At 26.9% G+C, this 16562-nt stretch overlaps 3 protein-coding genes across 4 annotated transcripts in view; 2 read left to right on the forward strand and 1 right to left on the reverse strand.

Annotated features, from left to right (window-relative positions):
* Window positions 1-1129: 1129 nt before the first annotated feature.
* Window positions 1130-4698, reverse strand: LOC105833406. The gene is made up of 9 exons (XM_036291954.1): window positions 4566-4698; window positions 3891-4153; window positions 3643-3790; window positions 3310-3416; window positions 3024-3161; window positions 2711-2839; window positions 2447-2638; window positions 2101-2305; window positions 1130-1512 (listed from the first exon to the last, which is right to left on the reverse strand). The coding sequence occupies exons 1-9, from the start codon at window positions 4636-4638 to the stop codon at window positions 1403-1405; spliced, it is 1365 nt and encodes a 454-aa protein (XP_036147847.1). The 5' UTR covers window positions 4639-4698; the 3' UTR covers window positions 1130-1402.
* A 760-nt stretch (window positions 4699-5458) lies between these two features.
* Window positions 5459-9338, forward strand: LOC118647308. Its single transcript, XM_036291953.1, has 5 exons — window positions 5459-5593; window positions 5666-5827; window positions 6042-6197; window positions 6487-6660; window positions 7109-9338. The coding sequence occupies exons 2-5, from the start codon at window positions 5696-5698 to the stop codon at window positions 9293-9295; spliced, it is 2649 nt and encodes an 882-aa protein (XP_036147846.1). The 5' UTR covers window positions 5459-5593; window positions 5666-5695; the 3' UTR covers window positions 9296-9338.
* A 5548-nt stretch (window positions 9339-14886) lies between these two features.
* LOC105832697 (glycogen [starch] synthase) overlaps window positions 14887-16562 on the forward strand; it is a 97933-nt gene continuing 96257 nt past the window's right edge. Inside the window, exon 1 of one of the 2 annotated variants that reach the window (XM_036292476.1) lies at window positions 14887-15125. The gene's annotated coding sequence lies outside the window, so the exon portion shown is untranslated. The remainder of the gene's footprint in view (window positions 15126-16562) is intronic. The other variant, XM_036292475.1, reaches the window with a different exon arrangement.

The raw sequence follows: 16562 nt of genomic DNA on the forward strand, positions 1-16562 counted from the left end.
TAAATATAAATAATATAAATAATAAATATAAATAATATAAATAAATAAATATAAATAATATAAATAAATAAATATAAATAATATAAATAAATATAAATAATATAAATTAATAATATAAATAATATAAATTAATAAATATAAATAAATAGATATAAATAAATAAATATAAATGATATAAATAAATTGTACAACAAAAATCTAAACAAAATTAAATTTAGAAACATTTTATATATATATTTACAAATACTTTTTCGTTGCATTAACTTTATATAAAACCCGTTTTTCGAATTGCGAATCGCTTATTCTATTGAATTTTGGCAAATTTTGTAAAGTTGCAAACGAAAAAAGTCTCTCTACTGGCGCAGAGGATGGCAAAGCTGTGTTGTATTTTAAAAATACTTTTTTAACTTCTTTAAAATCCTGCAAAATTTTTAGCTCTGTTGATTCTTGTTGAAAGAATCTCAATAATTCATTTTTGTTCTCCTTGCGGTATAAAATTTGTTTCAAGGAAACTGCTGTCGTCATCGAAGTCAAAAAAGTCATCCGATTTCTTCTGCGTTATTGAAGTTGATGGCTCTTTCTCTATTATAAGCTTTTTAATTAAGTCTTTCACTTTGAGTTGTACTGTATTACTCAAAGCGGACATCCAATTTGTCTTAAATCTTGGATGTGTGAATGCAGCTATTGCTACAAATTCGCCTTTATTGTCAATGTTTAACACATCTCTAATACTTCTTTCTAAATCATTTATTAGAATCTCTACTATTGGTTTACTTGTAGGGATGTTTTGACCTTCCAGTAATTTTTTCCAGCTTTTTCTAATAATTAGCAATGATGGTAAGAGATATCCGTAGTGGCAGTATTCATCTCCTTGTAAAATGTCAATTGCGGTTGCCAATGGTTTGCACCATAGCAAAAACCCTCATTTGAAGTCTGAACACCCTTACGGAAAAAACACTGAAAATAACACTTAAAAAAATACTCAAGTTGAGTATAATTTGGGACAAGGGGTAAACACTCAATTCAGTGTCAACACTCAACTTGAGTGTCCACTTTTTAATTTACTTTAAATTTGAGTGTTACTCTCAACTTGAATGTTCGTCATCGAATTGAGTGTTAATTTCAGTGTTAATCCTAAATTTAAGAATAACACTGAAATTAATACTCAATTAAATGACAAACATCCGAGTTAAAAATAATACTCAAATTAATACTCAAAACTAGCTAAACACTCTAGTTGAATGTTGACCGCAACCCACAAACCTAAAAAAAATTTTTTAATAATAAATTATTTAAAAAAATACTTTATTATATTATACAATTGTTAATACAATTATATTAACAAAAAAATATTAAAAAATGTTTTATCCAACTTAAATATATATATGTATATACTTTTCTTTCAGTTTCTTTGGCTCTTAGTAGCATTTCTGCATTTGTTTGCAATTATTTTGTTCATTAATGCTTCGATATCATCTTTTTCTGTTTCTTTAAAAACTTCTGTTGCATAATCTGAAAATTGTAAATTTTTAATTATACCTCAAAATTTTTTAATATACATTATATAATATTTTTAAAAAACAGGTCTGGTTTTAAATTTAAGAAGTCGATTTTTGTATCATAAAACATTTTTATAAAAAATTTTATACAGAAAGAGCTTCCTAATTTTTTAAATTAAAACCGTTTAAAAACAAAATTAAAAGCAATACACTTTAACAAAATTAAAGTTTGTTTATGTGATTTTAAAAAATATTTTTAATGTAAAATTAATGTATAAAAAATTTGTTATCACAATGATTATAATTATTTATTTTGTAATATATTAAATGCAAAATAGTTTCCAATTGACAATTTTAATTGTTGATAATTTATAATAATAAATTTTTATTTAATCTTAAATGTCAACTAAACGTTTAATATTTTTACAATTTGATATTTACAATATACATTTTTTTTAATGACGTTAGAATATAAGAATTAAATTAACAAAGAAATAAGTTACTTGTCTGTAAGCACTATAATTTACATAAATTTTAAAGTACATAATGATCCAGATAGTAAGTATATAGAAGTATATGAATGTGTAACAAGTATATTTACCCACTATAGCACATCTTTTATTTGAATCAAGTTCCGGCTTTGCTTTTTCAGCTAATTTGCCCTTTTTGCCACTTCTAGAACAAGTGGCAAAATCTATTTTAGTAAATAACGCATTTAATAAATCTAGAATGAGATGACGAAGTTCCTTTTTTCGAACTTTCTCCAACACCCTTTTGTTGATCTTTACACCGTGTCCAAGGTCTACCTATTTGTGTATACAAATACATGTAAATAATTGTAAATATGATATATAATTGTGCAAATATATTATTATAGAAAATTAAGTAAATATTATAAATTAAATTTTATATTTTATATGTACATAAACATTAGATAATAATCTTACCATCAATGATGATTCCAAATTGCAAATTTTATCAGCAAATTCAGTTGAGTCATTTGTAGAACACTTTTTAAAATTAAATATTTTTTCATTTGCATTTTCAGTTAATGTATTGCCCAATTTATTAGCCGTAGATGATTCAATTAAAACTTTGCTAGATACCTCTGGAAACTCATTTGGCTCATTTTCAATCAACTAAAAATTATTTTGGCAATTAATTTTTTGTCAACAATTTTTGAAAAGTGTAACAATGAAGTTAAAATTTACCAATATACTCTCAAAAGTATTGACCTTTTCAGTTTTAATTATGTTTTTGTCACACTTAAGAAAACCTGAATCGCTATCAAAATCGTTAGAATCATCCGAATTATTACCAGCAATTTCCGAGAATTTCATCTAATTGTAAAACAATAACATAATTTAATTAAATAGTTCATAACCTTAAACTGTAACAATATTTTTTTAAATAAAATATGTGAGACTTTTGTTAAGTAAAAATTATTTATTTTATGCTTATATAAAATTATTTTATGTATTCAGATAATGTTAAGTAATTTTTTTTAAATTAATAAAAACTCACAAATGGTGATGATTGTTTTATTTTAGAGAATGTCTTAGGTTGTACTTTGACCTGGCTATTTTCTTTTTGTTCCTGTAAATCTCTATAATTCCTATTTTTCTTGTTTATGGATAAATTTTGAACGTGAGAATATGATTCCTAAGTGTTAAAAAAATAATTAAAAAATATATTAAATGTGTTGCAAATAAATTCTTATCTATTAAATAAACTATTTACACTTCTCTTTACAATAAATCTTGTATGCTATTTTTCTCTGAAAGATTTTGTAAGTTACTCTATACATTACCTGATTTTGACAATTACAACACATCATTTTTAATTCGGCAAAAATTTTTCTACTACATTTTAAATCTTGTAATAATTCCTTGGACTCTTTTTGTGCATCTGAGATATCTATAAAAACGTAACAAAGTTCAAATTATAAATAATGATTATTATATTTTAACAGTTAAAAAATTTTTAAAGCTATCTATAACGTGATTAAAACATATAGATTTAGTTAAATTTTAATTTGAAAGTGATTAAAACATATAAGTTTAGTTAAAATTTAACTAAATCTGTTTTAATCACATTATAGATAGCTTAAAAAATTTTTTGTAGATTTAATTCATTAACTTACTTTTGTAATGTAAAAGTTCTTTTTTCAATTTTTTATTTTCTAAGATCAAAACGTCTACATCGGATTGTAATTGAAATTTAGTGCGTTTTCTTACAAGTTCATCATCTTCTGATGAAATAATGTCACCAATGTGACTATAAACTTCTTCCTATTACAGCAAAAAGTATTGATAAACTAATTTAATGTTGCATCTAAAAATAGAATGCTCTACTTTAAAATATAATATAAAAACAGTGAGATATATTTACCTCGTCATCACTGTCATCAATTTTAACCATGTTTGTATTTTCCACTTCCTTTAAAATACTTTTAGCTCTTTTTGTCGCTTCAATCTTGTGTTTAAATTTAGCTTGCTTATTGTCATCCTTTACTTTAGATTTCTTTTCGTTGCTTACAACAAAATCAGAATCCTCAAATGACTTTTTCATAACAAGATGTCTACTTTTTTTTGTTGTTACTTGAACATTTTTTTTTTCAAGTGAATCCAATTCTGCAATCATGTTGATCCAATCTTAAACAGAAAATACAAATGATTGTTAGTTATTATATATGTAATAAGTAAATTTTAATAATTTTAATAATTATCATAATATTGTAACTTATTCTTAATACCTAAGATCTATATACTTAAGATCAATACGTTATTTGTTTTTATATTAAATATAAAGTACCCACAGCAAACATCATCAAGCAAAACAGTTATATAATTGTTAATTATAATTTTTCATTCAACACATGTATTATATTTTGTAATATTACATTTACATTGTTGAGTGAAAAATTATATACAACTAATACTTTAGCAGTTATATAATTGTTGCTTGGTATTTGCTGAGTAACACTGAAATATGCTCAAGTTATAAGCGTTTAAAAAAAGTTTTAATTAAAATGCATAGTATACATAAATATGAAATTTTACTTACCACCATATCCAAGGACTCTTACAGCGAACACTTTCCAATCATTATCGGTCAATGTTTTCATCGCTATTTTCATTTTTTTTTGCAGTTTGTATATCGCACTTAGGCCACCAAATCTCAACCTCTTGCTTTTTTTCTATCATATTATTTAATTCTTCTTCATTAGTTTCTTTGTTTAACCAACATGTATAACCCACTGCTAATGCATTTTCTTCATTTATAAATTCAATTAAAATGCACGATTTGTTGTCAATTAAGTGTTTTTTCTCCATTTTGTTAGTGGATTTAACAAATCCAGAAATATTCTAAATTGTATGTAATTTAACAATATACAATGACAATTTCAACGAAATTTAGACAAGTTAGAAACAGTATTATCCCCTAACTTTGATTAATACTCTGCAAATAAGTAAATAAACAATTAAGAGTTAAAAGAGACGTTAGAAATAGAGTGCAGAGGCTCAATTCTGTACCGCCTACTGACAACTATCGATATCGTTGCGCGGGCTTTTTGCCATATAAAATATCTGTGCAACGATATTGATAGTTGTCGGTAGGCGCACGGTACAGAATAATAGAGCCCCAGATTGCTGCAAACTAGTGGTAATATCAATCAAAAATAGAGCAATATATACTTTTAGCACGAATCTAACTGCACAATCACTGCGTAAACAATGGTCCGCACTTTCACGTAATAGCAACTGGCAAGAGTACGATGAACGAGAAGAGAGTGTGGAGAGTAAGAGAGAGAGAGAGATAGAGTGAGTAGAGGTGCGTTCCGCTTATGCGCATGGTGCATCGTTCATCTTTGTTGTTTGTCTAACCTTAAACAAGGACGAATGGTGCATTATGTGAAACGGAACGCAGTCCATGTCGCTACCGTTTTGTCAGTATGACCATGGTATGTCGACAGATTTTTTAAATATAATAATAAACTTCAACGATTAATATCTTGCTTTGCGGGACAGTGCGACGCTTATTTCCTGCCAGTATATGATCATTTTATGCATAAAAACGTCGAATATATGAGTGTTGGTATCAAATTTGAAGAGGAAATAAGGGTTAAAGTAAACATTAATCTTTATTTTTTAAATAAATTTTAGTATTTTTAATATAATTTTTGCGAGAAAAACATGCCCAGACATAACTCTAATTACTTCAAATATTTGAGAAATCCAAATTTATCTGTACCACGTTCGACCAAACACAATCGAGAAAGAAATAATCCAAATTCATTACCAGCTATATCAGCTCATCAACCACTGGTATGTATAAACTTTATTACAATTTATATCGTATTATACAAAATTAGATATTTTTCAAATGTTATAACATTTTTATTATATTCTATTTTTATTTAAAGTTTATTTAATATGAGAAATAAGGTTATTATACATAATTTTATTTTTGAAATATATTAAGAATTAAGCAGCAATATTATAAATGTTTACATATTAAAAAATATATATATTTTTACAGGTTTTGAACAAACAATTAAGAAACAATGATGATTATATCTTAAATTTTGATAATGCAGAAAGCTCTGCAGATAATGAACAAAATTCTACAAACAACCATGGATTTGAAGGTGACGATGAACAACGATTCAATGCAAACCTATTGTTAGAAAATGAAGTATGTACAATGCTTACTTGCAATTTTTAATTATAAAATTTAGTAATTTTTTAAAAGGTAGAAATAAATATTTTTTACTTGTACAATTTTAATTAAATAAATATTTTATTTATTTTTACTGCATGTTTTTACAAATATTTTTCCTGATTTCGTAAATGTATGTTTGTGATAATAACTCACAAATATGACACTTAAATTTTAAATAATAATTATCTAACAATAATTATTTTAAAAAATTATTAATAATATTAACAATAATTATTTAAAAATTAATTAAATTTATGAGCAGACGCTAAATGAATTGGAAGCAGATGAAATAGAGCAAAATTTATTTCATAATGATATTGAAGATGAAGAAGGAAATGAATACAATGAAGAATCTGAAAATGAAATACATATTGATTTGCAAGAGGATCAAACAAATTTACTCGCCAATGTTGTTCATGAAGATGAAGAAAATGAGGTAAATTTATGTTACTTGATGCAACTTAATGTTTGATATTAAGAATATAATATGAGAAACATTTTACATTGACAGTTATTTCAAAAAATAATTATTAACAATTAAAAATATTAAAATTAGGAAACATTTTTTAATTATTTTTTTTATATAAAAAATAATTACTATTTAATAAAATTATTACTATAATAATTTATATATAATTATTCGGTTGAATAATTGTAATAATTTTGAAATAGATCAATTAATTTTTATATGTACATTAGGGAGAAGTTTGCATTTTTTATATTGTTTATTATTTTTAAATAAATATTTGTGATTATAAGTTACTAAATACTGATTTGAATTAGTATATATGTATATATGAATTAGCATAGTAAATATACTCTGAAGTTATTCAACATTTTAGTAGAAATTTATTTTAATTAATTAATTTTGGTTTTATGTATAGGAACGAATCCCCATTTATCCGGGAGCTAATCTTACGCAACAAGAGAGTGATCTTCTTATAATGTCTTTCCTAATTCGACACAACTTAACGGATTATGGACTAGAAGATCTTCTGGAACTCATCAATTGTCATCTACCAATATCATTAAATACGTCGAAGTATAAATTTTTGAAAAGGTTTCCCAGTATAACAAGTATAAAATCTTTCTATTATTGCCCTGATTGTTTCGTGCTATTAGTTTTCGAAAATGGCCGAAATATTGCAACATGTGCATCGTGTCACCAAATTTTACTATTAAATTCTTTAAAAAGAAATGGACATTTTTTTCTACACATATCACTAAAAGAGCAGTTAATTAATTTACTCTCAGGACCACTTTTTTATTTTTTGCAAAGAACTCCACATGACTCATTATCCGATGTAATAAGTGGTTCGGTATATAGAAAATTACGAGAAAACGGCACAATCTCTAATTATGATATTACTCTGCAATGGAATGCTGATGGCGTACAAACTTTTAAATCGTCAAAAGTTTCTATGTGTCCGTTGCAAGTCTCGATAAACGAGCTTAATTATCGTCAAAGAAAAGAAAATATTTTGCTTGCTGGGATATGGGCTTCGGTAAAGAAACCTGTTCTCGATCTGTTTTTGAAACCGTTTATTGACGAATTAAAAGATCTGCATCAAAATGGATTCGAATGTTTACCACCCGGTTTTAATGAACCTATAACGATTAAAGTCCATACAATTCTTTCTTCCGTAGATTCAGTAGAACGATGCGCATTACAAAACATTCATCAGTATAATGGCACATATGGCTGTTCATTTTGCTTGAATCCGGGTGAACATATTTTAGTAGGAAACGGCTATGCACGCGTGTATTCAGGGGGTAAAGGCTTAAAAAGAACAGAACATCAGCATAAAGAAGATGCAATTAAAGCAGAAAGAGAAGAGACAGTAGTCAATGGGGTAAAAGGTGTATCCATTTTAATGCTTCTACCTGTTTTTAATATAATTAAATCTTTTCCCCTCGAATACATGCACAGTGTATTGCTCGGAGTCGTTAAATTATTTTTAGCAGCTTGGATCGATCCAAAAAACTATCGAGCATTTTGGTATATGGGAAGTAAAGTACGTGAAATAGATGCCAGATTATTTGCCATATTCCCACCATGCGAAATATCTCAAACACCACAGTCAGTGACTAACATTTGCCAGTGGAAAGCTTCAGAGTACAAAAATTTTTTATTGTATTACTCTTTGCCGATCTTAAAAGATCTTTTACCTCGAGCTTTTTACAAACACTGGTCATTACTCGTGTATGCTATTAATATATTCAATAGTGAAAAAATTAGCGCACAAGCATTTGAAAAGGCAACAAGATCGATCAACAAATTTGTTACGGACATCGAAAGATTGTACGGAAAAGAATTTTTAAAATTTAATGTACATTTGCTACTTCACTTACCAAAGTCAGTCAACGACTTTGGAGCATTATGGGCTTGGTCCGCGTTTCCGTATGAAAGCAACAATTACATTTTAAGAAAAATGTTACACAATTCACAAACTGTGTTGCAACAAGTTTGTAAATCTTACTTAAGATTTCAAAGTGTTAAACATTTTGATGTATTTTCAAAACCTAATTGTAGCACTGATGGTAAATCTTTGTATTTAAAAATGATGGCTAACTATAGAAGAAGAACTGGTACAAAAGTAGTCAGTGATAATCGTCTTATTATATTCGGTACTGGGACAGTCAAAAAATTAAATCTTATACAAAAATTATCAATTCAAGCTTTAATACAAGAAAACATTAATGATTTTGCAGTAGCCTACGATAGGTTTATATACAATAATATTTTGTTCCATTCAAATACATATGAAAAAATGATGAAACGAAATAACAGTATTATTAAGACAACATTAGGGACCTTTGTAGAAATTATAGGAATTTTTTGCGTCAGTATATCAAAAAAGTATGTTATTCTTGCTAAATCTTTTGAAGCGTTACACGAAACCTTGTGCACAAATGGTGATATTTCATCAGCTAGTTATTTACATCCCGTTAGAGAAACAAATAATATTGTAGCTCTGTTACCTCAAAATATTTCTAAAAAATGTATTTTTTTACTTTGTAATGGTAACAGTTACATTATGGAACTTATAAATAATGTAGAAACTGATTAAGGTTTTTATAATAAATAAATGCAGGCTTATATTTACTAATACATAACTTGAATTTTTTATTTAATATTTCCTAATCCAATGTTTGAGAGTGCACACTCAATATTAAATGTATACCTTCAACCGACAGATATTGAGTGTACATCCCCAACGTTTCAGTGTTTACACTTTATGTTGGAAGTATACACTTATTTATTGAGTGTCATACCCAAGTATTGAGAGTATACTTTCAAATATTCAGTATTTAAACTCAAACTTTAGTATAAACACTCAATCATTGGGTGTACACACTCAATGTTTGAGTATAAACACTCAATCTTTAGTGTAAATACTCAAGATTTGAGCGTATACACCTAAATTTAGGAGTAAACTCCCAAAATCGAGTATTAACACTCAATTTTGAGTGTAAACTCTCAAAATTAGAGTGTTTTTTCCGTAAGGGCATATATGATCTATATAGTTAACCATCTAATTAACCATTTAAACGCTTCAAAGTATTAGTGCTAAATAGATCGCAATTTCCATCAAATTATTAAGGTTATGGAAAAAGATAAATTTAACAATGAAATTAATAAGTAAATAAATTAATGCTATTTATTTTTAATGTTTTGCAAAATTTAATTGCTTTTATAAAAAATAATATAATTGCAACAGTTTATAACATATAGGTATATGTAGACAATAACAAGTACCCATATCGATGAGTCAAATTGGCGTAGCAGAGAGAGTACAAGGTTCGTCATCCTAAGGTCCCGGGTTCAAAACCTACCAGCGGCAAGTAAGAATAAAATAAAATAATATAATTTAAATTTAATTAATTAATAAAAATTTGTCCTAAATTTAGTATGTGCTGTTGATAAAAATAATTTTAAAAAAATGAAATTTTTATTTTATTTTATTTTTCTCTAGTTGCAGTTTAAAGATATCCGATTAAAAAAATCTTTTAGATATCAGTTTCATAATATCTTTCTGTTCTCAAAAAACGACGCATTGGTTAACATTCTGACATTATGTTATCTTTCAGAAGTCTCTTTATGTTATCATTTTCAGAAGCAGGATATCTTTTAGAGATCTTTTTGACAACATATTGCTCACGTCATTCCAGGACGTCAAAATACGGTACATTTCATGACGTCAGGAATTTGTGACATTCGACCGTCATTTTAACGTCATAAGGGCGTCATTTCGTGATGTCAAGAATAGTCAGTAAATGACTATTTTGGGACGTCAAGATGACGTGAGCTTGCTACCTGGGAATATATTATTGTTTCTTTTTCGTTTTTTATCATTTCGTTTTTTTATTTTTGTTTCTTTTTCTTTTTTTTTCTTTTTCTTTTTTTTTTTTTTTTTTTTTCGTTTCTTTTTCCGACCAAAAGAGGGATACAGCAATTGGTCTGAGTCAAGCGCTGTCTCTGACCTAGTTTACACCGAGCACTTGGTACGCGTATCAAATAGTAAATAACTAGTGAATGTGTTCAATCATTGGCTGATCAGCTTAAAGTCACTACTGATACGCGTACCAAGTGCTCGGTGTAAATTAGGGGTCTGTCTAACCAGTAGCATAATGGGCGCTAGACAGAGAAAGAAACCCGGACCATGTCTCCTCTTTGTCTTTCTGCTGGACACTTTTTGCAGAAAATGCGCAGTCCATGCTTTATGTCGATGATTTTTACAAAATTTGGATTAACCCACTATTGCAGCAAGCTCTTTAATTGAAAAAGGCCCAAAAGAAATAATCAAACCATAATAGGTCCAAAATTTGGTTTATTTCGGACTTTCTATGAATGTCCGAAATTGTGACAAACGTATATCCCATGGACGTCCATTAAAGGACTTTCTATGAACGTACAAAGTTGTGCCAAACGTATATCTTATGGACGTCCATCGAATGTCCGACGGACCTTATTTGGACTCTTAATGGACGTCCGAATGTCCAGAAGCGGATATCCATTGGACATACAATGGATGTCCTTGTGCTATTTGGGTATCAACGCTGATATTAAACCTATTCGCCTGTGTCGTGTGCAAAAAAAAAAATATATATATATCCGTATAAATGTTTTTTTAAACTAATTAAATTAAATTATATAATTATATTATCTTTGTTATCAGAGTGTGCTATGTGCATATAGTGTAAATAATATAATTATGCAAATAGCAATAACTATTGCAGTTTATATTTTATACTTCTCTCTTGATATTATATACTTTGTTATATTGTATTTGCAGTTTTAAATATTAAAAAAATATTTTACTTTATATTAATCTATATTCGCATTTGTAACAATGAAAATGTACGTATGCATACATATATATATATATATATGTATACATATATATTACTTTTGTTATATATATGCATTTATGCTTCATATCGTGTAATACGTTGAGTATATGTAATTAAGATTAATCCGTTTTTATGTTCTAATATAAAAATATACGCAGGAGAGGTAGTTATTAAATGTGACGCGACTAAAGAAATAACGCAACTTCTAGCGCGGTGCCTATAGTACGAGATTATCATCTTGTTTTGCTAATAATTGAGAATGATGGAACTTATATATTATTATATATGGATGGGTTCGGCTTTTAATGCTCTTTAATTTTTGTCCTTACAAAATTTTCAAAATGTCGAAAAAAGGGGTAGGGGTAGGGTAAAAGTTTAAAATTTTTGAAAAGTCTAAATATACTATCGTAAAGAGTATAAAATGCCATAAAACTTTTGTATAAAACACTTTTTCATAAACCTTATATTTTCAAAGATATTCGCCAAAAACGAAAAAATGCGTTATTTTCGAGGAGTGGTTTCAAAATGTCGAGATACGCCGCTAAAAAAAATATGGGTCTAATATTTTTTCATGTTCTACAACATATCCAAAGCTCATTAAAATCGGTGAGGGACAGTTCTGTCCGTTCCCTTGTTAGTCGGATTAAGGGGTAATATCACCCTTGAGACCTTAAATAATTATCTAAATTAGGGAATTTTTGCGCGCGCGCGCGCGCGCGCGTGTGTGTGTGTATGTTCCGTGTAATATTATATTAAGTAAGGTCCCACCAAACACTAAGTTACACGTAACGTACCTGTTAGTTGTAATTTCTCACTCAACAATATAATTGTAATATATGTCTGCACTTTTTTCGGCATTAGAATTATTAAATAGTCACTTAATTTTTCAATTTGTAGTGCTATTTTTATTTAAAGAAATGAGATAAATATGTATTGTATTTTTAATTACAACGTAATTGAAAAATGCTATTATAGTGTCTTGCGCCTACCCAATCAGCAAGCAATATTTTATAAATGTTTTTTAAATATTTATTTTTGATTATTTTTACATTATTAGCGTACAAATAATATTTATTTAATATTTATTAAATGTTAATTTTATATTAATTATTTATTTTAAAATAATGATTTAAAAAATATTTATAAAACGTTTATTTAACGTTTATTTAATATTTAAAATTTATTAATTTTTTATTAAAAATAATAGTTTAAGAAAATTATTTATCTAACATTTATTTAATGTTTATTCAAAATTTATTTTAAATTTAAAAGAATATTTAAAATAATATTTTTAAAATATTAATTTAATATTAATTTAATATTTATATTTTAATAATTAATTATTTAAAATAATGAATTGAAGCAAATATTTATATAATATTTTATTAATATTTATTTAATATTAATTTAACATTTTTATGAAACGTTTAAAATAATATTTACATAACATTTATTTAATATTTATGTAATTTTATTTTAAATAATATTTTTTAAAACATTTTTAAAATGTTTATTTAATATTGATTTAATATTTATGTTACAATAATTAGTTATTTGAAATAATAATCTAGGACATATATTTATATAATATTTAATTAATATTATTAATTTAAGATTTTAATAAATTGTTTAAAATAATATTTACGTAATACTTATTTTATGTTTCTATAATAATTATTTTACATTTAAAAAGTTGTTTAGAATAATATTAAAAAAATATTTAAATTATGATTGGGAAGCTTCACTAATTATGTAGCGTAAATCAAGTGTAAAGAGGAAGGGAATCTATGTAATGAAAGAGTCAGAAAAGCGTATAAATAAAACCTCTGAGGCATAGATTGAAACATCAGAACATAAAGAAAGTGGAGATTAAGACAACATTGCACTTAATGAAACAATTTGGCGTATAAACAATACTCAAAAATTATAATAAATGACATTTATTTTTTATTTTTTTAAGAACAGAGCAAAAATAGATTTTTTCATATATATTTCACATACTATTTCGCATATGTGAAAACCAGTGAAAAATTGTAATAATTTATATTTATTTATAAAAATATAAGTTAACTATACATATGTTTCATCCTTCTGACAACATCTATTGAAATAATCTATTACAAATATGTATGCATTAACATAAAGTATTCATGGATCATCACGAAGCATTAGGATGCATATGATCTTCGAAGTCAAGCAACGTTGGGAGTGGTTGACACTTGGATGGGTGACCGTTTTTTCAGGCGCAGAAATTAAACATGTTCTAACAAGTACTGTGGCTTGGCTGAAACATGTACAGTCTTCTTTCCTTTACAAAATTATCGTAGAAATTTATTAGATTGGTGAAGTTACGTTGAATTTATCAAAATTATTTAATAATGCAATCAATTTTTTGCTTTTATTGTAAATATGTTTAGTAAATATTTAAAAAATCATTTACCAAATGTCAAAAAAACATTTTCTTAAATTTTAAAACAAATATTTATTAAATGTTAAAAAAATATTTGTCCAAACATTTAAAAAGATGTTTTTTTAGTTTAAAAAAGGAAACTTATCTCATTATTTTTAACGTTTTTAGAAATGTTTTTTAAAATGTTTTTTAAATATTATTAAAAACATTTGTTTAATATTGTTTTGCTGATTGGGTAATGGCGTAGAAAGACACACGAGACCTTTTCAGACAAGTTATCTTTTTTAACACATAATTAAATAAATATATAATTATACGTGTGTAATATATAATTTATATATGATAAAGAGCATGATATATAATTTTAAAAATTATATAAGTTTTTAATCGTCGATCTTTAAATAGTTATATGAGCGAACGGCAAGGTATAAGAGCGAAGGAATGATAACGCGAAATTTTATATGAGCGAGAAAATAATGAGAGCGAGCGATATGGTTACAAGAGCCAGGAGAGCAAGCGAAATAGTAATAGGAAAACGAGCGAGATGATAATAACATCATGGAAAGAAGACTCGTGGCTCGGGGGCCTCGGGGCTCGCGCGAGCCAGCTCGAGCCTTTTTTCCTCCTCTTTGTATTGTTATTCTCATCTCGCTCACTCCTATTACTGTCTCGCTCGCTCTCCAGGCTCTCTTGTTGTCATCTCGCTCGCTCTCATTAGCCTCTCACTCACTCTTATATAGCTGTCGTTTCGTGCACATAGCACAGAACGAAACCAAAAAATTGTGAACATAGCACGGAACACAACCGAGAAATTGTGGATATTGCCTGAAAATATGGACATTCGTTAGGTAGTTCATGTCCACTTTCTCAGGGGGCGTCTTGTAGCTGAGGATCACCGGAATCACCCAAAAGCGGGCCGTGACACCTCTCATCCTTCTCTCTGCTGGCCATAGTCTTATTATATATATGGGTCTGATACCGAATCCCTCATTGACCTTGCATATAGTTCGTGGTGACTTTCGCTTGAACCTGACCGTGGATCTTGTTACGTTCAGCCGAAACAATTGGTTATATTAGGCTTGAATTAAAGTGTAGTTGGTGTTACCACAACTTAATCACTCAAAAAATTGTAAACGGTGAGTGAAAATGTATCAATTGTAAGCATGTTTGTTTCCACGACTTCAGATCAATTGTTACGAGATCGATAAGCATACACGTAATGACGATCGATTCACGATAATACGCAACGTGAACGCTCGTAATTGATTTTTGGATACTTTCGGATAATTGATACCTCTAGCTTTAAGGTATTGTCCTTGAATTCGTAATCTTGGTTTCCGCGTGTCATAATTCTACTCGGGAGATGAATGAGATTGAGAATAAAAAAGATCTTATACAGCGCAAATTTTCGAAGAACATCTTAAAGAGGATATTGAGAGGATGTTTTTAAGGATATTTAAACATTGTAAAAGCTTCTCAGGATATCCTTCGAATAAAGTGCAGTATAGGATCGGGAAAACAGAAATCTGTTGTATTTTCGAAGAAACACGTGCAAGTGTATACTATGTATGTACTAATTAATCATCAGTGCCATAATGGCACAATCTGGGTACAGAATCCATGAAAATGACTTTGAAATAAAATTGATGAAAAAAAGTTGCCAAATATAACAATACTTTCAGATGAGTTTTGCTAACTGAGAATATTGGTGAATCGAGTGCATGAGCAGTTTTTTAGTCAAAATTTCGCGTACTAATGATGTCATTTCGACTGTAACAATATAGTAATATCTAATAAAAGGACTTTCAGATATTTGTTTTAAATAATTGTAAATAAATTCTAAAAAAACTGTTGTTGAACAAAAATTTAGAATTAAAACAATACATTTATGCTATGAAAAAACAACATTAATCACGGTATGAATTTATCTTATTAAATGTTAAAGATTTTGTATTAGAAATCCATTGTTTATCAATTATACATATTATTTTAATGTACTTTAAGCAGGATTGGGTAGTAAATAGTTTAAACGTTGAAAATTATTAATAAAATTAAAAAGTTATTAATAAAATTAAATAACTTAATTTAATTAATTTTAAATGATTTAATTTTTATCTTTAACTAGTTATTTTTGAAACGTATAAACTTTAACTTATTATCTTTTTTTGTAAATAAGAAATTTTATCTTGAAAGAAAAAAATTATAAAATAAAAATTTATTCCTATATAAAAACAATTTTTTTTATTTTATATAATTAATATTATAATTTAATTTACATATAAAATATTAAATATATTTGATGATTGATACTGTGATTATGTTGGTAATCTGACTTAAATAAATTATATGGCGTTTTAATTAAATATAAATAAAGCTCCTCAAAATTAACTTTTACTTTAAGATGAGTTATATTAATCTTAACACAACTTTAACTGAGTTAGTTTTTTTTATTTATGTAACCTTTAACTTAACTAAATTAATTTTATAATCCATTAATTTTAATTTAATTTAGTTAAATAAATATATTAACTTACCCTGACATTGAGATATAGAATTATATATATATATAGAGT

The sequence above is a fragment of the Monomorium pharaonis genome, chromosome 9, assembly GCF_013373865.1.
Source record: "Monomorium pharaonis isolate MP-MQ-018 chromosome 9, ASM1337386v2, whole genome shotgun sequence".
Classification (NCBI taxonomy): domain Eukaryota; kingdom Metazoa; phylum Arthropoda; class Insecta; order Hymenoptera; family Formicidae; genus Monomorium; species Monomorium pharaonis.